At 43.1% G+C, this 25991-nt stretch overlaps 1 protein-coding gene across 2 annotated transcripts; it reads left to right on the forward strand.

Moving 5' to 3' along the window:
* Nucleotides 1-17509: 17509 nt before the first annotated feature.
* On the forward strand, nt 17510-21800 carry DIRAS3 (DIRAS family GTPase 3). 2 transcript variants are annotated; one of them, XM_058177184.1, is made up of 2 exons: nt 17510-17691; nt 20531-21800. In XM_058177184.1, exon 2 carries the CDS (start codon nt 20596-20598, stop codon nt 21190-21192), a length of 597 nt encoding a protein of 198 aa, XP_058033167.1. In that variant the 5' UTR covers nt 17510-17691; nt 20531-20595; the 3' UTR covers nt 21193-21800. The 2 variants fall into 2 exon arrangements, with proteins under 2 accessions (XP_058033167.1, XP_058033168.1); XM_058177185.1 differs by lacking the exon at nt 17510-17691 and adding an exon at nt 17899-18155.
* Nucleotides 21801-25991: the final 4191 nt, after the last annotated feature.

Here is a 25991-nt window from a genome sequence, read left to right on the forward strand (position 1 = left end):
CCTCTTTTGTAACCAACTTGGAAATAGAAATTGAGTGAGCAAAGGTCTTCACATGGATATCAGTGGATCTATGAAAAATAGTATTATGTTTATGAACTTCCATGAGCTATACAAGGTATTCTGGATTTATTAGACCAGGGGTGTCAAACTCGATTTCATTGAGGGCCAGATCAGGATTGTGTTTGTTCTCCAGGGGCTGGAGGGAGGAGGGATGTGACTGGGGTAGTCGCAGCCGACTTGGCGCAGCCCGGGTGCGCAGCTAGCTTGATGTCGCTCACATGGGTGGTGCCTGTGGGGGCCGGGCAGGGTTAGGGAGGGAATCCAGGGGTCTCCAGTGGGTGTGGCTTGTGCAGCAGGATGAGATGAGGCAAGGCAGGGGGCGGGGAAGCTACAGCAGGAAACCATCAGCCACCGCGTGCTTGCCACCCTTTATGTGCGGGGGAAGTATGGTTGTAGCTGCAGCCTGCCAGCCACTCAGCTGGCCAGCTAGAAAGGCTGCGGTGCCAAGGTGCATCGAGTGCAAGAGGGCCTTTCTGCAGGAAGTGGGCCTTTGAACCCTCCCAACACTGACAGACAGACAGACATACCCACCATGGGGAAATCAAGTGAATAGTCCAGCCTCCTTGCAAAGAGGGGATGATGTGGTAACTCTAAGGATAACAGGGAGTGATCTGTCTATGTCAAGGCACTGATGGCAATATCCCTTAAACTGCATATCATTCCTCCAAAACAAAGACCAGTTCTAGCACATGGCCATTGTATAGGTCACACCTGTTATCTAAGTCAAGACTGGGGTGACCATGAACTGGCTGCCTCTGAGTCTGTATCCAAGAAAATACAGTCTGTATTCAAGTGTATCCAAGTTGAAACCCCCAAAGACCATAAACTGCAACACCAGTCCAGATACGGCATCAAGCAGTATGAGCATGGAGACTGATATTAGTAGCAAATCCAACTGATCCCTAAGGCCCAACCACACAAGATTACTTCAGCTACCTGCACCCCTCACCCCCCAAAAACCCCAAGCAACTGTACTCCAGCTATGGGGTCATAGCTGGTGCCAAGCCCAGTGGCCTGTGTATGGGCATATTTCGGAGAGCACCCTCCCTATGCCCAGCCCAGTCACATCTCTGTAATATACTAAGTCAGTCCTGGATCTTAAATCTTAGGATAAGTGAGTTTTATAAGAGATGACTGGCGTTCAAAAGTAACAACAATAAACCAGTGGATAAACTCAGCAACAATAGACTAGTCACTAGTGGAATGGCTTGTCTTCAGAAGTTGTAGGGGCTGGAGGCTTTTAAGAAGAGGCTTGTCTTCAGATTTCTCTGAAATGATATAGGGCAATGATGGCTAACCTTTTTGCCGTCATGTGCCAAAAGCGGGGGGAGCACGGGGGATCACGCATGTGTGTGCCCACACCCATAATTCAATGCGCCCCAACCCACCCTGTACATGCGCGCATGACACACGCACCCCGCTCCCCCCACTTTTGGCATGGTGGGCCCGGTAGGTCCATTTTTAGCCTTCCCCAGATCCAGAGGCTTTCTACGAGCCTGGGGAGGGCAAAAATGCCCCTCCCGGAGGCCAGAAACAGCCCATTTCCCGACTTCCAGTGGGCCCAAAAGGCCCGAAAATCAGCTGGCCAGTGTGCACATGCACTCTGGAGCTGAGCTAGGGCAACGCTTGCATGCCCATAGATATGTCTCCGCGTGCCGCCTGTGGCACACGTGCCATAGGTTCTTTATCACAGGTATAGGGTCTCCTATTTGAACAGGAGGTTGAACTAGACGACCTTCAAAGCCCTTTCCAATTCTTGTTGTTATTCTGAATATATTCTGAACCAGGAACTAATAATGCGCACAGAGAGCCAGAACATGAGACCCCTTACAAGAGCACTACTCTTTTATGCTAGAGGATATAAACTTGAACTTTTCCAAATTTGGGGCATGACTGTTTTGTATATTCATTTACAAACTCCACATAATCCGTGAAAGCACCACTTTAACTTGCATTTAGAAACATTGATCAGGATCTCAACCCTGAAGCTGACCTGACCGGAGCCATTTTTGATTTTGGAACCCTCCTAGCGGCAGCGGCGGCAGCATGCTCTCTCCCTTTTCTCCCTCCTTTCCCTTGGATTTTTTTTCATCTGGACCTGATAAGATCTGAGGAGGCTGTTTTAGGGCTGGTCGTTTTCGCTTTGAATGGACATGGACCTAGGCATGGAGGTCTCCTTTTCTTCCCCTACACTTCGGAGTTGTAATGGGGAGTTTAGACTCTGGAGCTTAGACTCCCCCCCCCCCGGACTCTGGAGCATTGGATGGGGGCCAGCTTGGACTACCTATCAGGATCGCTATATGACCACGCGTGGGCTTGGGTTAGCGTTTGTATGCTGCCCGGATTTTGCCTTGGGCTAACCAGGTTTAAGATCAGCCCATCCTGGATTTCGTTTACCCTCCCCCCTCTTCCCACTTACCCTGTTGGGGGAGTGAGGTGTTTACAGGGGGAGGAGGTTGGCAGCGACATTTTTAACATCTGTATGTCTGTTATTACTTTTACCATCTTGAACGGAATCTCCTTGCGAGAATGTCCATCGTCTTTTATCATCTGTGGGACCTATGTCATTGGTTCTGAATATGACTGCTTTATCATCATCTACGGTTACGGATAAACTCATTTTTGCGCCAATTATGCCTGATACGAGATATGATTTATTCTTCGTTAGAACTTCATCGTCTGCGAGGATCCTCCGCCTCGCAGAAATGGCCCTCTACGTTATCGAGGGCCTATCTCAATGATGGGTTTTGGGACCCAGAGAGATGGCATGCGTCAAGAAAGAATCTTTGGGGTTTTTTAGATAAACAATTTTTAAGGGGTGGGAGGGTAAAGGCGGGTATCGGGGGAAACCCGTCGGGGAGGGAGCCAGTCCTTGCGGTTGCTCGCGGCGATACTTTACTAGGTTCGGAGGTCAAGGGGAAGCCTTATTCTCCAATTCCAGAGGATCGTTCCATCAGTACGGTAAGTGGGAGAGGCAGATATGGCGGAAGTGGGGGGCCATATCATGTTCAGGGGGTGTGCACTCGCTGTTTGAGAGCGATTGCGCGCTCTGGCCCCTCAGACTTTTCCCGTTCCCCGAGTGGCCAGTATCCCCAGGGCTTGGACCTTCGGCTGATGTTGTGCAATGCTAGGTCTGTAGTGAATAAAGCCCCCCTGATTTACGATCTTATACGGGGGTGGGCTGCGGATCTTGTGGGCATTTCGGAGATTTGGTTGGGCATTGAAGGGGGGATTCCCCTGGTGGAGATGTGCCCACCGGGTTTCTGGGCATTTCATCAACCGAGGGCCCAAGGTAGGGGTGGAGGGGTGGCAGTGGTTATTAGAGAGAGTCTGGAGCTGATGGAGGCCACTGTTCCTCAGATAGCCGGTTGTGAATCCCTTTACGTGAAGTGGGGGCGTAGGATGCAGGTGGGCTTGTTGATCACGTACCTGGCTCCTTGCTGCGTGGCAACAGCCCTGCCTGAGTTGCTGGAGTTGATAGCCGGGATGGCAGTTGATACCCCTAGGCTTATGGTCATGGGGGATTTCAACTTGCCATCAGCCAGTGTGTCGTTGACGGCGGCTCGGGAATTCATGGCCTCCATGATGGCCATGGACCTGACCCAATTAATTGACGGCCCCACCCATGTCGGGGGAAGCACACTGGATCTGATTTTTGTCTCTGGACAGTGGTTGAGTGATCTGGAAGTACGAGAATTAGTCATTGAACCTTTGTCATAGTCAGACCACTCTCTCCTTCGTCTGGACTTTCGGACCGCCGTTCCACACTGCAGGGAGACGGGACCAATACGTTGGTTCCGTCCCAGGCGACTGATGGACCCGGAGAGGTTCCTGATGGAGCTTGGGCCGTTCCCTGGCGATCTGGCCCACAGCTCGGCCGAGGAGCTTGTTGTGGCCTGGGAACAGGCCGCGGTGGGCGCTTTGGACCGTGTCGTGCCTTTGCGGCTTCTGACCCGGCATAGGTCTCAACCAGCTCCTTGGTTTTCTGAGGAGCTGAGGGAGATGAAACGCCAGAGAAGACGCCTAGAGAGCGCGTGGAGGTCCAGCCGTTCTGAAGCTGACCGAACACTAGTTAGGTCTTTTACTCAGACCTACCTAGTGGCATTGAGGGAGGCCAAGCGGGCCTATGTATCTACCCTCATTGCATCAGCAGAGAACCGCCCAGCCGCCCTGTTTAGGGTGACTTGCTCCCTTCTTCACCAGGAGGGTTGCGATGACCCCTTACAGGGTTGTGCTGAGGATTTCAGCAGGTATCTGTTTGACAAAATCGCTCAGCTTCGGGACTGTCTGGACCAAAACTGGGTAGTTTTGGGCGAGGTGACGGAGGCTAGTCTTGTTGAGACCATCTGGGAGGAGTTTGACCCTGTGGCTTCCGAGGACATGGACAGGTTGTGTGGGGCGGCTGAATGCCACCACATGTTTATTGGACCCGTGTCCCTCCTGGTTGGTGCTGGCCACCCGGGAGGTTACACGAGGCTGGCTCCAGGGGATTGTTAACGCTTCTCTGAGGGAGGGTGTTGTTCCCACCGCCTTGAAAGAGGCGGTGGTGAGACCCCTCCTCAAGAAGCCTTCCCTGGACCCAGCTGTTTTGAGTAACTATCGTCCAGTCTCCAACCTTTGCTTTGTGGCGAAGGTTGTTGAGAGTGTGGTGGCACACCAGTTACCCCAGTACCTGGATGAATCTGTCTATCTAGACCCGTTCCAGTCCGGTTTCCGACCCGGGTACAGCACGGAGACAGCATTGGTCGCATTGGTGGATGACCTCTGGAGGGCCCGGGATAGGGGTTATTCCTCTGCCCTGGTTCTCCTTGATCTCTCAGTGGCTTTTGATACCATCGACCATGGTATCCTGCTGCGGCGGTTGGGGGGATTGGGTGTGGGAGGCACCATGTTTCAGTGGTTCTCATCCTATTTCTCCGACCGATCGCAGACGGTGTTGGCAGGGGGGCAGAGGTCGACCTCGAGGCGCCTCCTTTGTGGGGTGCCACAGGGGTCGGTTCTCTCGCCTCTCCTGTTCAACATCTACATGAAGCCGCTGGGCGAGGTCATCAGTGGTTTTGGGGTGAGTTATCAACTGTACGCGGATGACACCCAGCTGTACATTTCCACCCCTGACCACCCCAATGTAGCTGTTGAAGTGTTGTCTCGGTGTGTGGAGGCCGTACGGGTCTGGATGGGGAGAAACAGGCTCAAGCTCAACCCCTCCAAGACTGAGTGGCTGTGGATGCCGGCATCCCGGTACAGTCAGCTGCAACCGCGGCTGACTGTTGGAGGCAAATCATTGGCCCCAATGGAGAGGGTGCGCAATCTGGGGGTTCTCCTGGATGGACGGTTGTCTTTTGAAGATCACTTGGCGACCGTCTCCAGGAGAGCTTTTTACCAGGTCCGCCTGGTCCGCCAGTTGCGCCCCTTTCTAGACCGGGATGCCTTATGCACGGTCACTCACGCCCTCGTCACTTCTCGCCTGGACTACTGTAACGCTCTCTACATGGGGCTCCCCTTGAGGTGCACCCAGAGACTTCAGTTAGTTCAGAATGCAGCTGCGCAGGTGATAGAGGGAGCCACTCATGGCTCCCATATAACACCGATCCTGCGCAGGCTGCACTGGCTACCTGTGGTTTTCCAAGTGCACTTCAAGGTGTTGGTTACCACCTTTAAAGTGCTCCATGGCATAGGACCGGGATATCTTCGGGACCGCCTTCTGTTACCACATGCTTCCCACCGGCCAGTACACTCCCATAGAGAGGGCCTCCTCAGAGTGCCGTCAGCCAAACAGTGTAGGCTGGCGACCCCAGGGGGAGAGCCTTCTCTGTGGGGGCACCTACCCTCTGGAATGAGCTTCCCCCAGGACTTCGACAACTTCCTGACCTCCGGACCTTTCGCCGCGAGCTTAAAACATATCTATTCTTCCGAGCAGGACTGGCTTAATAGGGTTTTTAAACATGGATTTTATTGGGGTTTATTTTATATTCTGTATTGTATTTTAAATTTAGGCTTTTGGAATAAGTTTTTTAAATAGTGTTTTTATTGAAATGTATTGTATTATTTTATCTGCCTGTTCACCGCCCCGAGTCCTTCGGGAGAAAGAGCAGTATAAAAATTAAATTATTATTATTATTATTATTATTATTATTATTATTATTATTATTATTATTATTATTGATCACTTCACTGTTGCCACACTGGAGCTGAGGTTGATAGGGAGGAGGGATTTGAGATAGAGGGGTTTCTGTAGCCAAAACAAAATATTTTCTGTTGGGAATCAAGGACATTCTCACACCTGGTCAGAGGAAGGCAGAGTGATGCTATCAGTCCGTACTGTGATTGGAGGATGTGACTAATTGTTTTGAGAAAGTAGAAAGTAGAAAAACTTAATTAGGTAAAAACTGCGGGAGAGTTGTTTTTCACCGAATAGGATAGGGTAGGGTAGGGTAGGGTAGGGTAGGATAGGATAGGATAGGATAGGATAGGACATAAAAGAAAAGATATGTGCCAATATGATATTTCCAATAAAGTTACTCTTTGAGGAATCTACCTGCCTCAAGTTTTGCTTGCTATGGATTTGCTTGGAACCCTGACACAGGATAGCTTTCTGTAGAAGTCTACAGACTTAAGTAGGCTCTTGATTGTATTATATGATACCCTTGCCTTTTCTTCATTGGTGTTATCGGTTTTTATATTTTCTTGCCCCAGAGCAAAGGTACAAGGAATAGCTCTGTTTTAATTATTTTATTAATTCCTAATCCAATCCCTGTTAAATCCCATTAAATAAATGCTTTCCTTTTTTTAATGCATTATCTTCAAGGCAAATAATTTTGTCAATTGTCATTCTTTGGGGATGTATAGAAGAGTTATGGTAAGATCCTACATGTTGGGCATAAGAATCCTGCTTGTGGGCAATGGTTATTAGAACCTCCAAAATGGTTTTCAATTTGGCCACTGTAGTATTATGGAATAAGTAATTTAAGATTTCTTGTAAAGTCTGTTAAGTCATTTTTGTTTGTTAAAAGCTGTAGGCTTCGAACCAGTTCTAACTACTACCTGCATCCAGTATGTTTACTCTTAGATCTGTCAAGTTGGGATCCAAACCTCCTCTCCAACAGTTATAAAACCCTAGAGGCCCTGCATTTTCATGTGTTTCAGAATATATATATAAAAAAATACTTAGCCAGAATTAAAGAGGAAAAACACCCTAAAACACATCAATATATAAATATTCATTTTTAGAACAAATGCCAATCATACCAACTTATATCGGTCAGTATTTCTATTGCATCTACAAAAGGCCATTTGGAAGGTTGAAAGCAACAAAACAGGTCCTCCATCCAGTGTTTTAAATCTGGGCTGGTAGAGTTCCACCTGCCCCTCCCCCACTGCACATTATCAAGTTTGCTACATTCTGATACGCGCAAGCCTGATATATCCAAAGTTCATTACAAATTGACATATTCCTAATTTTTTGGTACGTAATTGAGCCTTAAATTCGCATGTTTAAACTTTAATTCTCATCTCAAAATCTTATTAATAAAAATACAAATCTTAAACCAACACTAGACAACCAAAGACAAGCTCCAAATCAAATGGGTTAAAATGTATTTAAATGCATCACATCTTCAGTATTTTTATTAAATGACATTATTTTTATTAAATGATAGCTTTTGGAGGGGGGAAAATTGGCTAATAAACATGAAATTTTTTGATGAATTAATATTTTAATATTGGAAGACACAAATCCAACCATCTTTAAAACCTGAAGTACTGATAGAATATTCCAATACTTTCTTGAAAAGTTTGCAATACATTTTGAGGCTAGATAGAATGAATCCCAGCATCTTCAGGTTTTCAGGCTATCAGATAAATAGAGTGGAGCAAATGCTGTACCTTCCTGTCACAAAGCTTTTAATTCCATTTATATGGCATATTTCTGTAAAATTGTGTTGATGCTGGAGGCCAGTCAGCATAATGTAGAACAGTAAAAGAAAAAAGCTGTCAAGAGTTGTAAAAGACTGCTTTTTCTTAGAGAAAACTAATCTTAAAGTACATTGAAAAATAAGGGATAACGTTTCTGAAATCGATCCCAGGATAAGATGGTGATGATAAGATGGTGCTGAAAACATATTTTAAACATCTTCCTTTCCATTTTCAGTGGTGATAGCACATGTCCCCAAGACAAGTACTTTCTAGCCTCTCCCAAAAACATGTCTGTTCGATGCTTTCATTAGTTGAGGCCCCCAGGATTAAATGAGTCTGACTTGACCTTGTAAGAGTAAAGATGCTTTTCCTTACAATCTGAAGGCCAAAGTATGATATGCTTCCTTCTGGACACATTAAAACTCTTCTTGTCTTCTCGTTCTCTCCTTTAGTTTAAGAACTAGGGACTCATTCACCTTGTTCAGCTCTCAGCTTGATTTTTAAGATTAACCTAAGCAAACACACACACCAAGGATTTTAGGTCTAGCAAAGAAAAATTCAGATCCAGCAATGATTTAGCCCAAAACACCTTACTGTTACAAGAAAGGAGTAAACACGCTTCATTGACCCTCTTCCATCTGAATTCCTCTCAACTGGATTCCCGGTAATTTTTGCAGAGTTGCTGCTTAGGGGGTGAGCAGAATGACAGAAGGTAAATTATTTCTCTAATTCTTCTAGACATCTGAAACAAGAGAGGAGTTTAATCAGAATGACCTTCATTCCTTCTAGTGCTGTTATAACAACTGTGCAGTCATTTTAGGATGGCTAATTCTGTATCTGTGCCTAGAGCTCTTCTGAATAATCCATAGTAAGCCTGGTGATGAGACGTGTGCTTGGAGGTAGCTTATATTTTACTGATATTAAAATAGCTTAAGCAGAAGACTAAAATGATCCCAAGGCTAATCAAAGCTTTGAGGCTCAGCATGGACTAAGCTTTGTAGCCCTCTTGTCAAAACAATGTCTGCTATCTCAACCTGGATTGTCAAAGAGATGTCATTGAGGGTCTGTTCCTCAGCATGCTTAATCCAGGCAGTCAATCCTTAGGGTGCTACTGACAGTGTGTTGTCACACCAACAATTGAATCAAGTCACCAATTGGGAAACGGAAGCCCTGCTTACATCCTCCAGAAAGTGCCTGGCAAGCCATGAGTTTTAGCACCAGAAGACCAGTAAATTTTTATTTGCTCATGCAGGCACGTTCTGGATTACTAGACTCTGGCACTGAGTTTTGCATTACAGAGGTTTGTATTTCCAGATATATTTACTTTCCAGCTCTTATCACTGTTTTTGGAGGACTAAATACACAAAATAAGAGAGATGTGTTTAGCATTATCAGAAAATGACTGCCTAGTTGGAATAGGTATGTTTGACAGGATCTAATCCCCTGGAATTTAACTTATCCCCTGAAAAGTAGATAATTAAGTCAACTAATTCTTTTCTGGTGTTCCCATCACTCTTATTGATCCAGTTACATGTGTTGTGGGAATGGAAATACAATACAGTAAATCATTTTCAGTAAATCGTTCTCATGATATAATGGGAAACTAGAAATGGATTTTTACCTTAGAATTGTTGGGCTAAATGATAACTAAGTTCACACATCACCCAAGATGTAATGGCTTGTTAGGTATCATATTGGTGAACTCACAAATTGTGACTCGGTATCTTTCTCAACCTAAGAGCTTCAGCTCCCTAACTTTTCTACATAATATTGTCCTTTTTGACAATTCCAGTTTTTTAAGTCCACATGCCAAAGGCCTTCAGAGAGAAGGAAGACTGCAGTTAGCATAATAAGCTAACCTTGGACTCAGCAATCATCCCCTCTCTTGTCTTTTTAATTGTTTTCTCCATGTCGTCTATAACCAACCTGAAATAATAGCTGTAGACTACAAAAGGGATCAGTGGGAAAAAGGACAAGAAAAGCCATAACGGGTACTCGGGCGTCTCAATTTGGTTGGAACTGCTAATGTACCTCCATTTCTGGGTATGGCTTAACAAACCTAATCTAAAAGAAAGGAATCAATAGGCAAACCAACTTTATTGACACATCCTGTGCATGGCGAGATAAAAATACTCTCCATTAGGAAATGTTTCGCTCAGACAGAGCTTGTATGTGCCTAAACTTGGAGGCACTTTCTCAATGCAACAACTGTTAAAATAAGTCCATGAAAAGCCACTCCTAACTTGACTGGGAAAATTTAATCCAACAAATGTAAAGAGACTTTTGTGATTTATGGCATGATCCTCTGTGCTATTAAATTCCTCTCACATTGTTCTCCTGGAGACATAGAATCCAACCTTCACATTGTTGTGACCCAGGCCCAAGTAGGTAGTAGGAAACTCAGTCTGTGTAAAAACAAACAAACTTTATTAGAACAGCTGAGAATTAATTCATTCTCAGCATAGTCCAACTAAATTAAAGTAAATTCCTCTCAACACAGTTCCTCAGTCCTATCACCAACTTTGGTCCAATTAGGCAAACTGCCAAATGCCATTCTTGGCAAAAGTTCAGAAGACACAGATTTATGAAACAAATGCAACAAGACAAAGCTATCAATGTTGTTTTCCGGCAAAGAGTCCAAATGCCGTCGCTGGTCTTTTAAACTTTATGGGAGGGGCCAATCATCTCTTGGCCCTACTCCCAAGTCATCCTCTTTGCTTTAACTGCTTTTGCCTTCTGGCAGCTCTTCTCATGCATGCATTAGGAACAGGCTCCTCCTGTTTCTCTGCCTCACTACTGTCAGCCTCTGGAGGCTCTGGAGTCCGCACCCCACTCCCCGATGGCCCTGGCCCCACCTCTGCCTCTGTCACAGAGCCCTCATCCAGGCTTTCCCCAGCCTCCAGGACTGGCCCATGCTCTTCCTCAGCCTCATCTCTGTCTGACTCTGTTGCTAGCTCCGCAGGCTGCTGGCGGACCACAACACACATTATACACAATGGGTATTTTAATGGTGATGTCACTGGGGGTTATTATTACCTAACTAACCATGTCTCATTCAAGTAGTAATGTCATATTGCATGGTGTGCGTGCTGAACAGCAGCATATCAGTAATTACATAAGGTAGCGAATATCTATATGCATTGGTGTCCATTAACAGGAAGGGTGGGAGGGAGGGAGGGAGCTTTTCCTGTAGCTCTCGGCTAGCTCAGCCACAGTTGTGTCAGACGTCGTGAGAAGAAACAAGCCAACTTGGTACTGTGCTCAATAGAAGCTTTCAGTCAATGCATAGAAAAGCTCTCTGTTCAAAGGGCAGACACGAAAGGCTTTCAGTCACCATGGTTATGTCCTCCAGTTCTCTGGGGAAGAAAGCCGGCAGCAAGATTAAACAGCATTGATCGTGACCAGCTTCACTCAGCCCACACGCTACTGAAACAAGCTGGATCATAGGAGCTGACAGCAAGTACAGGCGCTCCTTGACTTATGACTACAATCAAGCTCACAATTTCAGTCATACATCGTGAGAGGGTATAAAGCAGGTCACGTGAGCATGCCCAAGTTCACCTTTTTTACGTCAGTCATTACGTGAACACAGCGATTGTAAAGTGAATGTTGCAGCTATTAAACAGACATTGTTCACTATGAGTTGATTTTTTTTTGCTGGGAGTAAATGCCAGTTTCTGGCAAAAAAAAATAATGTCATAAATCACGGTCACAGGGGCTGCAGGGTGCTGCAAATGTCCATAATGCAGTTTGGTTGCCAAGTGGCCAGAATGTGGTCATGTGACCATAAGGGGTGGCCATCAGAACGTCGAATCCCTTTTTCGGGGTCTGTCATAAATTTGATTGGTTGCTAAGCAACCAGTCGTAAGTCAAGGACTACCTGTATCAAAATACCAGTGTGGATGAATGTGGGCAAAGGGTCTCCATCCTACAAGCAAGGGTATGAAACTCATCTACCCTGTTTCCCTTAAATTAAAATAAGACATCCCCTGATAATAAGCCCAATTGGGCTTTTGAGCGCATGCACTAAAATACCCACCCCTGAAAATAAGCCTTCCCTGAAAATATTTAAATGCATGCGCAGCCGGTCCCCGCCATTTCCTCTGGTTTTCTCCATGTGTCCCAAAATAATAATAAGACCTCCCTGAAAATAAGGCCAAGTGCTTATTTCGGGGTTCAAAAAATATAAGACAGGGTCTTATTTTTGGGGAAACACGGTAGTAGAAGTGGAAGCAATGCAATGACCTCAAAATGTTTCAGATTTTATCCAGGAAAAGCAAGGTGTAAAGTCTTTCTTAAGTGGAGTTTCAGGAGCCTCGGGTTCTCCAAGAGGTCACTACAATTTCCATGAGAGATTATCATTAAAAACCAACTTTAAAAAACCCAGAAAACTTTGCACACTGTGGTTTGCTATAATGGGAACACTGCAACTCATTGATCATGCTAATGTACGTTGAGCTGTGGATATAATTATATTTAGGCAGGAGTTCCCTCAGGCCTGAAAATTGTTTTAAAGGTTCCTCCAGGAAAAAAAAATGATTGCAAAAGGCTGCCTCTACAACAGGGGTGGGCAACTATGGCAATTTTAGGACTATGGACTTCAACTCCCAGAATTCCAGAGCAGGCATAGAAGTACCTATCTGGGCTGCAAAAATGCCGAGAATCAAGAGAAGACAGCAAAGCTTTGTTTGGTTTTAGCTAAGTGGTTTATTAAAGCCAAGCCATTGTGGTTTCTGGTGTTAATATGGTTTGTAAAAAGTAATGTATATTCAATCAATAAACTGGGATTAAGCAAACTATGACTATGTATTGCATATACCAGTGATGGCTAACCTTTTTGCCATCGCATGCCAGGAGGGGGGTGGGGGGTCACGTGCGCACGCTCCCACAGCCATAGTTCTATGCTATCTCCACCCCCGCGCATGCATGTGTGATTCGCCCCCCAGCTCCTGGCACGCGATGGCCCTGTAGGCCTGTTTTTCTCTCTCATCTGACTCCAGAGCCTCTATGAATCTAGGGAAGGTGAAAACAGCCTTCCCCACTCCCTCCTGATGCCCGCCGGAGGCCAGAAACAGCCTGTTTACCAACTTCCAGTTGGACAGGAAATGATGTTTTTTTGCTCTCTCCAGCCTCCAGAGACTCCTAGAGAGGCTTTGGAGGCTGGGGACAGCAAAAAACATCACTTCCTGTCCAACCGGAAGTTGGTAAACGGGCCGTTTCTGGCCTCCAAAGGGTCTGGGGAGTGGGGAAAGGCCATTTTCGCCCTCCCCAGACTCATAGAGAGGCTCTGGAGCCAGGTGAGAGGGAAAAATGGGCCTTTCCAAACACCACCAGGCCCTCCGGAAGCAGGAAACAGCCTGTTTCCCTACTTCTGGTGGACCCAGAAGGCCTGAAAATCAGCTGGCCAGTGTACACATATGCACCAGAGCTGAGCTCGTGTTCTCACTGATACGGCTACGCGTGCCACCTGTGGCACGCGTGCTATAGGTTCACCATCACGGGCATATACAGTGTTTTGGTTTGGTTTTTTCTTTTTTGCAAAAGTGTGTTTTTATTAGATGTTTTTTATCCTACCTTTATTATTTTTGTATAACTAACACAAGGCGGTGAACATACCTAATACTCCTTGATCCTCCTGTTGCACCCCCACTCCAGCAACAACCCTGTAAGGTGGATTGGGCCGAGAGAGAGTGACAGGCCCAAGATCATCCATCTGGCTTTCATGCCTAAGGCGAGACTACAACTCACAGTCTCCTGGTTTCCAGATCAGTACTTTTCATTATCATATCTTCCCATCACCAGATGAACAAGCAGATTTAGAAACTATAGTTTAGCAGCTCTGTAAAGTACCCTGAAAAGGTTAATGTTTAAAGTAAGTTAGCTTTTAAAATTAATGTTCTTGATAATGCAGCCACCCAAGGCCAATTAAGTAGCAGTTGGAGCATGCAGAGAAAGAGGCAACCTTTAGTAAACGCTGCCAGCTCTTGGGTATTTTAAAGACTGTAATATAGAAAAGAAAAATAATTCTGTTTTAGGAACCTCTAATTGTTTTGTACTATCTTTACATAGCTCAAGAATTTAATTGGGCTGAACGGGCTTAGAAATCCAACTAAAATGCCAGTTAAATTCCCATTATAGTTTCCATTTCCCTCCCCCCCATCGACTTAAAGTCGTCTCCATTTTCAGTTTCCTACTGAACAGTTGTGCTATCTTCTGAACCTTAATTGAAAGTTAGTGTTTTCCCTCCAGGAGAAGCCAGCTGAAAACTGCAGCTAAAAAAAATCCCTCTTACAAAAAGTATTTGTGGATGCAGGATCACTAGAAACATTCAGGATAATGAAGACAGAGGGGGAAAAAATATATTCAGTAACACTAAGAAACTTTCTAAGGCAGCAAGAAAAAAACTTTGATCAAAAATATCCTGAAGTCAGGTATGCTGGGATCTATAGCTCTCCGAGCTAAAGTGAAAGAAAGGTCTACCCCAGTGATGTACCCATCATTTTATCAGAGTTTCCCTCCATTCTTATTACCGGTAATTGGATGAAAAAAAATGGTGGAAAAAATATATAAAGTGTTTCCTTGTACCAACCTCTCTCCAGCAGTCTGGGTCTCCCTGGTTGGTTGTGCTTCTATTCAGTCCCAAGAAGACATCCTTCCTTTGGGCATTTTCAAATTAGGAAACGGAAGAACTGGGGAGGCTGCAAACTGGAAGAAATTAACTCCTTGACTTACAACAGTTCATTTAGTGACTTCAACGTTACAATGAAACTGAAAAAAAGTGACCATTTTTCATACTTAATGACCTTTGTAGCAAGCCCCAGGATCATGTGTTCAAAAACCAGATACTTAGCTACTGGTTCATAGTTATGACCATTGCTATGTCCCAACATCATGTTTTACAGCCTTTTGACCAGCAAAATCAATGGGGAAGTCAGATTCACTTAACAACCAGGTTACTAACTTATCAACTGCAGCGATTCACTTAACAACTATGGCAAGAAAGGTCATAAAATGGGGCAAAACTCACTTAACAAATGTCTCAGTTAACAACAGAAATTGGGGCTCAATTGCAGTTATAAATCGAGGACTACCGTATTGCAACAAAGCACCCAATCTGAAGTAAGTCTAACTCCTGGAAATCCTGTAGAAAGTAGAAGGGGACAAAAACAATAGGACACTATAAAACAGATCTGAGCTCAGAGTTAACCTTTAGCAGGGTCCAATCTCATTTTTTGTGACTTTAACAAGCAGATATGCAAATAAGGACAAATCGGGTTTAGATTTCCTCCCCATTATGTTCAACCTATTTGTTTGCAATTCTTCCCTGGTAGAGTAATTTTTGCATGTCAGCAAAAATTGCAGCATGGTTAATACCATTTTTAAAGGGAAAAAATGGGTGTGCCCTACAAAGAAAATTGCTAATCTGTGTCTTTAAATGAAGAGCCCTAAAAAGTTGGAGCTATGTTTTGCAATACTTTAAGGGAAGCAGAGCAGAAATTATATATTTTCTCTCTCCATCCTGGGCATGGTTAAAGGAGGAGATAATATATATACTACACAGCTTCGTGCATCTATGTTCTGGGGAAATACAATAATGTGTTGCTTTTAGTAGCTGAAGAAGTATAGCTGCCCTGAATAATAAATAATAGAAAACCTTTGAAAATCAAGCCACGATACAGAGCTGTAATTAACCTGTCTGCTTTTTAAATGCAAATAAATAACCCATGAGTAAAAATCAAAGGAAATATGCAATATTATAGCAATAGTCCTCTCCTAGCAGCTCACAGTAAGAGAGATGATTTTTTATGATATATTAGCAGGGGTCTCCAAACTTGGCAACTTTAAGGTTTGTGGACATGCTGGCTGGGGAATTCACTGGTGGTCCGCGGGAACATTTTGGTGGTCCACAGAAAAACTATTTGCATTTTTTTATACTGTACTAAATCAGGGGTCTTCAAACGATGGCCCCTGGGCTGGATATGTGCAATGAATGTTTGTGTTGCTGCAGAGAGTCTCCCCCTTTGGGGTCTTTTTTTATGGGGCAGAGGGGGGCAGAAATTCTGATTGGGGTCTGCTTTGGCCTCCTGGTGCCGGAGTTTGGCCGAAGGCTGGAGCGACGTGTCGCTGGTGGTGAAGAGCCAGCGGGCCTTTTTTCAGTGGGACTGCATCATGGCCTGGAACTGGTTGACCATCTCAGCCCGCTGAACCTCCAGGTGCCGGGACCTGGCCTTGCACTCCTGCAGGTCTTCCCTCTGCTTGGAAAGCCTATGCTCCTAGTCCTCAATGAGGTGCTTCTGCTGAGCCTTCTTGCTCAGATCCAATTTGAACTGAGCCAGCTGTTTTGCCAACTCTTTCCTGTGGTGGCTGCTTAGCTCCAACAACTGCTTTCTGTTGGAGCCCTAAGGAGCCTGGGCGAGGAGGCAAGGAGTGGCTGGGTGGGGAGGGGCGAGTAGAGGCCGGCGAGGCACCCCATGTGCGTGACATTGAGCTGGCCACGCCCACGCAGCTGATCATTAGGCAGATCATATTAGTGGTCCACAGGATTTAAAATTATGAATGTAGTGGTCCCTGAGGTCCAAAAGGTTGGTGACCCCTGGTCTACCTTACTATATCTTGCATAGCAATAAAAATTATGACCAACTGTTACATGCTACGCAAGACAATTAAGTGAATTTTGCCTCATTTTATGACCTTTTATGACACTTAACCATGATTGTTAAGTGAATTGTTGCAGTTGTTAAGTTAGTAACACGGTTGTTAAGTGAATATGGCTTCCCCATTGACTTGTCAGAAAGTCGCAAAAGATGACCCTGGGACACTTCAACTGTCATAAATACATCCCAGATGCCAAATCTGAATTTTGACCACGTGGCCATGGGGATGTTCGTAAGCGTGAAAAACATATTACCATTTTTTCCAGCACTGTTGTAACTTCAAACAGTCACTAAACGAGCTGTCCAGAATTATCTGTACTGCTTTGGTTCTTATCATTGCTTTAATATAGGACCTCCTAGATTTATTAGCATTTCGTATTATAATGGACAGCTGAGATTGCTGCAAGAAAGAGGGAAGTATTCTAGATCCCTTTTATTATTCAAAAAGAACACTCCATATATATATATATAAAATTTTTACTACTGGTTCTGTGGATGTGATTTGGTGGGCGTGGCATGGCATGGCATGGCATGGCATGGCTTGATGGGCATGGCAGGGGAAGGATACTGCAAAATCCCCATTTCTTCCCGATCAACTGGGACTCGGGAGGCAGAGAATAGATGGGGGCAGGACCAGTCAGAGCTAGTATTTACCGGTTCTCTGAACTACTCAAAATCTCAGCCACTGGTTCTCCAGAACTGGTCAGAACTGCTGAAACCCACCTCTGATATATATATAAAGGCTGCTGTCGTTTCATTCCTCTGACGTGTCACCGTGAATGACCAAGCAAGATAATTCAACAGGTGCAGCACTTCCCACATTCTGATCTTGGCGCGTCAGAGACCCTGCCCGCTTCCACAGAGAAGGGGAGATCCCACGGGGATCGCTTCTCTCCAGCCCACCGGCTCAGCCGCCGCTTGGTCCCTCCGCAATCCTAAGAACTTCACCCAAAGAAGAGCAGGCGTCTTCCTTCCCCATTTGGACGGAAGAAGCTCCCTTTCCCTCTCCCGAAGCTGTCTCTCTCTAAGCCGAGTTTCGCTTTGGTTTCCACGCTCGTCTCTCCAGGTTCGGATTCTTTTAACGACTCATTACATTGCTGCTATTGCTGCTTATGACGATCGCCGTGCTCTATCTGCATGCTGGTGGGACGTTCTCGGGGGGTGGGGGGCGCGATTTAATGATTTAATGAATGAATGGGGCGGCGGCGGCAGGAGCACTGGGCTGATCTCTCCCCTGGCCGCTCGCTCAGCTTTCCAGCCGGACCGAGCAGGAGAAGGCGGCGGGCCACCGGGCAGATGCCAGATTGTTGAGCCGCAGCCAAGGCAGATAAAGCGCAAGGAAGGTCTACTCTCTCCCGGGGCTGGAAGCGGCTCCACGGCCGTGGCTTGGATGTAGTTCGTTTTCAGGGAGCGTCCCTTCTGGTGTCGCCCGGTGGTCGTGAGGACAGTGATCCGGCCTCCCCAGGAAGACGCCGAGGCGACCAATACCGGACCGGATTTCTGCTCGGGTCCCTCCTGGCTGCCCGCGAGGTGCGTGTTTGGCCGGGCTGCCGCCACCGAGGCTGCCTCGCTCTTTGACCTCCCGATGATCGGCAGGCCTGCTCTGCTCTCCGGGTGTTGGGACGGAGGAACGCGTGTCGTTTCCTCAGGCCTGAAGGGGGTGGTGATGGTAGAAGAGAGCTCGGTGTCTGAGCGCGTTTCCACGGTCGGAATCCACGCTTGGCTGGAATCCCGGTTCGATGATGGGCGGTCTCTTGTGGATGGCTCTAATTCCGGGTGTGAGAGAAAACGCGGGCGCGGCAAGTGTCTATATAAACAACGTTGATCTCAAGCCAATTTAACCGTTGCTTTGGAGGATAGTCCCCTCCAAAGGATAGATGCGAATAAATAAATAAATTTATTTTTGAGAAACTTAACTCTTATGAACATTTAGTACTGCAGGCTTGAGAATGGGGTCTTTATGTATCAGAGGTTGTTGTGCCTCCTCCACCACTTTCTTTCTGGAAAAATTGACTTGTGGTGCTTTTATTTTTTCTTTAAAGATGGTTTATCAGGCAATGTAAATAAACATGGCTGGGCCTGGTTAGTATTTAGATGAGTTGACCTTCAGGAAGTGAATCATACACCTCTAGTCTCCCCAAGCAGGGAGCAACAAGATCCTATTACTAAGATCACTTTCATCATTGTATCCATGGAGTCTGGAGTCAGGCTTGTCTCTAGGATGCTGTTTACCTTTTATAGATCTGATTTTCATGTAATAGAATAGAATAGAATAGAATTTTTTATTGGACAAGTGTGATTGGACACACAAGGAATTTGTCTTGGTGCATACGCTCTCAGTGTACATAAAAGAAAAGATACCTTCATCATGAATCATAAGGTACAACAATTGATAGTCATAGGTTACAAATATGCAGTCGGGAAACAATATCAGTATAAATCGTAAGGATACAAGCAACAAAGTTACATCCATACAGTCATAAGTGGAAGGAGATGGGTGATGGGAACGATGAGAAGATTAATAGTAGTGCAGATTTAGTAAATAGTTTGACAGTGTTGAGGGAATTGTTTGTTTAGTAGAGTGATGGCGTTTGGGAAAAAACTGTTCTTGTGTCTAGTTGTTCTGTTGTGCTGTGCTCTATAGTGTCGTTTTGAGGGTAGCAGTTTATGTCCAGGATGTGAGGGATCTGTAAATATTTTCACAGTCCTCTTTTTGACTCGTGCAGTATACAGGTCCTCAGTGGAAGGCAGGTTGGTAGCAATTGTTTTTTCTGCAGTTCTGTAATGTGAATGGAATTTGGGAATTCTCAATTCTGGGTAGGTATGAACATTCGGACTGTGCACTCTTGGAAAAAGACACCATGTGGTTTGGAGATCAGCTTGTACATGAAGCATAAAACTAAGAAGCCACATTGTGGTTTGGTTTGCTTGCTAAGCATGAAATAGGCCTCCATTATATCACAATATAGGCAAACCTTTAACTGGGATGTTGCTGGTCAGCTTTTGGCTTGGCTTAGCATTTAAGAACATCTAGGCCCGCAAAAATTTGGATCGCCATTAGTCGGCGGTATTGAAGGATAGAATACTGTTAAGTCTTTGCTACTTTTGGATGTCTCAACCTCTGTAGCCCAAATATCCTTAAGAACATGCAGTAGTTTCCACCTTTAATCTCTAGGTCTATGGAGATTCTCATCTGGGACTTTAATCTCTGGTTTGCCTTTTTTTTTTTTTTTGGTAATTAGAGAGCTAGTTATGAGAAGGAGTTGTGCTGAAGCTTTGGAATCCCTTTGATAAATATAGGCCTAGAATAACAAACGATCTGAACAAGTACAAGGCAATTTCCTATGAAGTTAGGGTAAACTTTCCCTATTTGGTCCCCCCTCCCCCAAAAGCATGGACTTTGTCTACCAGAATCCTCTACTGTAGTTATGCTGACGTGGAATCAGTAGCTGGAAATTACATTCAACACATGCAGAAAATGTTCAAGATGGTGGAGACTACCTAAACCAGGGGTGTCCAAACCTGGCAACTTTAAGACTTGTGGATTTCAACTCTCAGAATTCCTCAGCCAGGAATTGAAGTCCACAACTCTTAAAGTTGCCAAGTTTGGACACCCCTGGCCTAAACTACAGTTTAGACCAGGGTTGGGCAGTTAATTTTCCCAACGGGCCACATGAGAAATTGGGATTTTGTGGAGGGCCAAACCAATGTATTTTTTTTCTCCCATATTTTGGTGATTCTTCTCAGTAACTGCCATTTCATGTTGTCTAATGGCAGGGTCATCCCTGTGCACCATGCTCCTTGCTTAAAATCTTGAAGCTGTGTTTTGGAGGGAAGGGTACTGTTGAATGTAAATACAAGTTGGAACATCAGTTGCTGATATCTAACTTGTTTTCCCTTGACAGACCTATTCACTGAAGGAGCATGTAAATTCAAGGTTCTTGAACTGAACCCCAACTGAACAAGCAGGATGCCAGAGCAAAGTAATGATTACCGAGTGGTTGTGTTTGGAGCTGCCGGTGTTGGTAAGAGTTCTTTGGTGCTCCGTTTCATACAGGGGACCTTCCGGGAGACATACATCCCCACGGTTGAAGATACGTATCGCCAGGTGATCAGCTGTGACAAGAACATCTGTACTCTTCAAATCACAGACACCACCGGAAGCCACCAGTTCCCTGCCATGCAGAGGCTCTCGATGTCAAAAGGCCATGCATTCATGTTAGTATACTCTGTGACCAGCAGGCAATCCGTAGAAGAGCTCCAGCCAATCTATGAGCAGATCTGTCAGATCAAAGGAGACATTCAGAAAGTCCCAATTATACTGGTAGGGAACAAAAGTGATGACCCCCAAAGAGAAGTGGGCACCAGTGAAGGAGAAGTCCTCGCCACAAAATGGAAATGCTCCTTCATGGAGACCTCAGCCAAAATGAACTACAATGTGCAGGAGCTTTTTGAAGAGCTTCTTAATTTGGAAAAGAGAAGAAATGTAAGTCTGCAGGTGGATGGCAAGAAATCAAAGCAGCGGCGAAAGAAAGATAAACTGAGAAGCAAATGTTCTGTGATGTGACACCTACTATGTGGCTAAAATAAGAGCATAATCTTGATCTTGCAGGACATCTAGTGAGAGAAGATTCTGATTGAGATTTTCAGAGGCTAAGTAAGACATTAGTGTTAAATGTGGGTTGGATCGTTTGAATATTTATTTAAGGGCGGTTGGATTTTGCATGTTCCTTTTTGCACAAGCATCAGCTATGCCTACTGCAAACTGGTCAATACTGTTCTGTGGTCAAGTGCATGATAAAAGTGGAATAAATAATCTTAAACCTGCAATGTACTGCTACATTTTTATATTTTCTTCGATTTGCAACGTATTTCCTCTTTTACAAATACTAATGTGAATGAGCAAATCGCAACAGGATTCTACTGAGTATACCAGTAGGATTAGACAGTACTACAGCTAATGCTTGCATATACTTGGAGCAAAAAATAAATGCTTTCCGATAAAATTTAACTATCTGCTTATTGATAGTTCTCTGATTATTGTAGATTATTGGTATTTATGATGGTCCTTCGAATATATATATTTGTAGGAAAGAAACTTTGTTCTTAAGTGTTCCATGTTATATGTAAATACTTTGTATGTGGTAATCCTACATTGGCAAGATTTTATGTGAATTATTAAAATTAAATGCATTTTTAATGTGTATTTATTGACTTTCTAACTGTTAATTGCCCAAGATTGATTTTCTAAAAAGACAAGTTTAGTGGATTTAATTGGTTTTTTTTGGGGGGGGTGATTTTGGTACTCCATCATCTTTTATTCTTTTTTTATCTTGCTACAACTGGGATGGAACACCTGATCTTCTAATTCACTCTGTTTTAGCTTACCAAATTAATCCATGAATATAGATGCAGACAGCCAAATATGATTTAAATTGGCTTTAAACCAGTTTAGCTCTCTGGACTTTTTAAATGAAAAGTATGCTGATGGAATAAATTTAGTAGAAAACCAAATTATGAGACTTGTCAGGTAAGGGTAAAAAAAATCTTAGCAGTTATTAAAGACCGACAGACATCATAATTTATTTCAAACACTTTTCTCTCTGTTTTTAGACACAGTTGTTTTTACACATTGTTCTAAATTAAGCTTTGTTTTAATAGTATTTGCTAACACTAATCGTAGTGGCCTACTTCATGTATGTTGCATTGTAAACCAGACTTTACAAACCATTTTATAATTATGTGTTGTACTGTAATTTATTGTTTCGTTTGTTTTGGCTTAGCATAATATTTAAACCCAGTGGCAAACGAAGTTAAATCAAGGGTTACTAGTGTGAGTAGTGTTTGTTCTGTTTCCTACATGTGTCTTGATTAGTTACTTCTCTCCACATTTCTTAAACTAAAGTTTCCTGGTTTGTTTATAAAAATGACTAAAACTTGGTTTGTAAACTGGGCTATAAAAGCAACTTCTGGGTATTTCACAGGCAACCATGTTAGCTAGCTAGATGGTTGTAGAAGAATGAACTCAAGTCATCTGATATTGATGACTGTCAAGTGGGTGATGGGAAAAATCCTATCCTGCATGACTAATGTTTTTATATATCTATAAAAGCAGTTGGAAAAACAGGCTATTTCTACAGACTGCAGTCCTCATTAGCAAATTGCATGGTCTTCTTCCTTGTCTTTAGCCATGCAGAGAATATGGGCTTGTGCTTGTAAACCACCGTTTTTTGCCTTGAGTGATTCCAATGACTTTTGATAACAGTATTCTGTTTTATAGCTGGTCTTCTGAGAATTGTATATGGAAAATAGGCCATAAAGGAGGTAGAAAGCTTTAAGAAAGATTATGTAAGTTTCAGTCTGCAGGGTGTCTTATGATTTGAAAACAGACTTATTTATGATGCTCCCTCTGTTTGCGAATTGTGAAGCAGGCTATCAAAATATATCTTTTAAGTTTACACAATCCATGGCATTTAGGTGCTACAGCCTTCAGACAATCGAAGAATTGACAAGCTTCAAGACATTTTAGTTTTCAAAAAGTGATACACACAGACAGATTAGCCAGTCCCATTTTAACCTAGTTTGTAGCTTGCTATAGTTTAATGTGCTAAACAAACTTTGTCAATTGGGCTGAATGAACCATACGTAAGATAATATAGTTACGCTTGTATTGCGGGCATTGTCATAAGATACAAAGTATTTGCTAATTAATCATGTTTTGTCCTGCAGCAGACTCAAGTTTACTTTTATTTATTTAAAGAACTTATATAACTCACCCATCTCAATTTGGTGTCTCTGTGTGCCTAACAGTGCATAAAACATAAAATAATACAATATAAAAAGCAGGGGAAAATATACAGCCGGTTGATACAGCCTTGTCCTGTATAATACCCTCCAGCGACATTGGCCTGCAATTCCATTTCGCAGCTACCATAAAATTTATGGCCTAACACATCAAATTGGAGAAGATTGGTTTGAAGATTTGTCACATTGACTCTTTGTTTTTTAGCTACAAAATGAATCACAGAAAGTCCAGTCCATTTTTCTGTTTATAGCCGTTCTCAGTCAACATCCTCATTTCTCAAATGAAGGTATAATTCTCCCAGGTCTTGAGGTTGAGGTGGTAGACCTTTTATTATAGTGTTATGGTTGATACAACCTATTATTGGCTGTAGTTGGTGTTCTGTTTTTTTCTACCAATTGCATTCTTTTTCATATGTATTATTTTCAAAATATGAATGTATTCATAATTATTGAAAATGGTATATAATTATTCAGAAATACTTGTTAATATGTGAATAATGCTTGGAACCATGACACTCTTCTGGTTGCAGCATCAGCCAAATGTCCATTGACCTTAGTTCCCTCTTTCCCATTAGCTCTTTCAGGAGAGAGGAACTGTAACTTGGTATGTATTGCTCAAAAACATTTTTTTCCCTATCATTATTATAAAAAAGTTTTCAGTTCACTGGTAGTTCTGTCAGTCTTCTGGTAATATTCCCTGACACTAGTTATTTAATATTAGAACAGTTACTTTTTATTTGGATAAAAAGTAGGTTATGTCCCTCTTTCTAATTAAAAAAAAGTTTAACTGTTAATCATCATATTAATATGTTTTCCTCATTGTTTTAGCTTTACATAGCCTGAATAAATTCTTAACCAGTTTGCCTCTATCTAGGCCATTATATTTTCAAGGTTTAAAGATATTCAATTCTTTTATAGCTTTACTAAGGAAAGTCTGTACTTTGTGTAAGGAATTTCTTAACGTGTCAGAAAAAACAATTTACAGGAAAATAATGGGGGCTGGAAAGAAACATTTTTCAGCTCTACAAGAATATCTTCAAATATTCTACCAAAAATTTTATATTCCATCATCATGATGAAAAAGGACTGCCGCCTCATCTTGAATTAACTGTCACAGACCTTTGGTGGCGAGGGTCTGTGTCTGAATTTAAAATGGTTTTTTAATCTTTCATTGGGAGCTACCCAGAGTTTGCTGAAAAATGGGTGGCTATATAAATGTTTTGAATAAAATAATAAATAAATAAAATCCTAAACAGGTACCATAGTAGCCAAGTTTGCATTAGGTTTCCTTATTTCTGATAACAAAATCCATTTATAGAAAATTGACAATCTCAAAAAAAGTGGCTATCTCAAGAGTATGAAATGTATGGTTACTAAATAATCATATTTAAACAATGTTTCCTATATACTATTTGTCTTATTATTTCATTATTTCAAAAATACCCAACCTCAGGGACTATAGAAAAAGTATAAAGTTGTTATAGCATATAAAAAATGATGGAACTGACATACAGTAGATTAAATAAATGTGGCATTTAAAAATTGCACTCAACCTAATCAAGTTGGAAAATTTTCTACCTAGGTTTGCTTATTGTTTTTGAACAAATGTGCAGAAAAAGAAATCCATGTTTCTGGTAGCTTGATTTAATCATGTGGTAGCAGCTGAATCATATTTCAGCTTTATGCATACACTTTGCTATTATTTTCAAGGCCTATTCCATTTAATACATTGCAACTCATGAATATGAATCAGACAGAGTTCTTTAATGACCAATTTATTTTTTTAAGCCTCTCAAATTACTCCTAACATTATCTATCTACCTCAGTTCTGGAAATTTGTTTTCAGATGCAAACCATGCAGGCAGTAATCCATTTAGGACAAAAATTCAGGTATAACATGGGCCCATGGGAAAATCAGAAGATTAGACTCATGGGTTTGACGGTATATATATATATATATATATATATATATATATATATATATATATATAATGTTGTTACATTTAATTACAGTGGCAGTGATTCTTCTGTACCCATATCGGAGGTGGTATTCAGCAGGTTCTGACCAGTTCTGGAGAACCGATAGCGGAAATTTTGAGTAGTTCGGAGAACTGGTAAAATACCAGCTCTGACTGGCCCCATCTATTCTCTGCCAAGTCCCAGCTGATCGGGAGGAAATGGAGATTTTACAGTATTCTTCCCCTGCCAAGTCTGCCAAGCCATGCAAGGCCCACTGAGCCATGCCCACAGAACCGGTAGTAAAATTTTTTGAATCCCATCACTGACTTATATGATTAAATTATTTGATTCATGCTACTGGTAGATGATGCTATAATTTGATATCAAGTTTCTCCATTCTGTTCCCTTATTAATTTTTCTTTTAATGATGAAACTATTAATAGATACATACAGAAAAAAACATCTTGAATTGAAGAGAGATTTGTTTGTTACTTTATATATAGCAGAAACCCCCTTCCCCATTTTACCATCTCTTCATTTGTTCATCATTATACCATGCAAATATGTGTATATTAACCCTTATATTTACATTTCTCCGGTTGG

The sequence above is a fragment of the Ahaetulla prasina genome, chromosome 3 (assembly GCF_028640845.1).
Source record: "Ahaetulla prasina isolate Xishuangbanna chromosome 3, ASM2864084v1, whole genome shotgun sequence".
NCBI lineage: Eukaryota > Metazoa > Chordata > Lepidosauria > Squamata > Colubridae > Ahaetulla > Ahaetulla prasina.

Excerpts from the sequence above, each read along its gene's own strand:
- DIRAS3 (XM_058177184.1), top strand. The coding sequence starts at position 20,596 with ATGCCAGAGCAAAGTAATGATTACCGAGTGGTTGTGTTTGGAGCTGCC.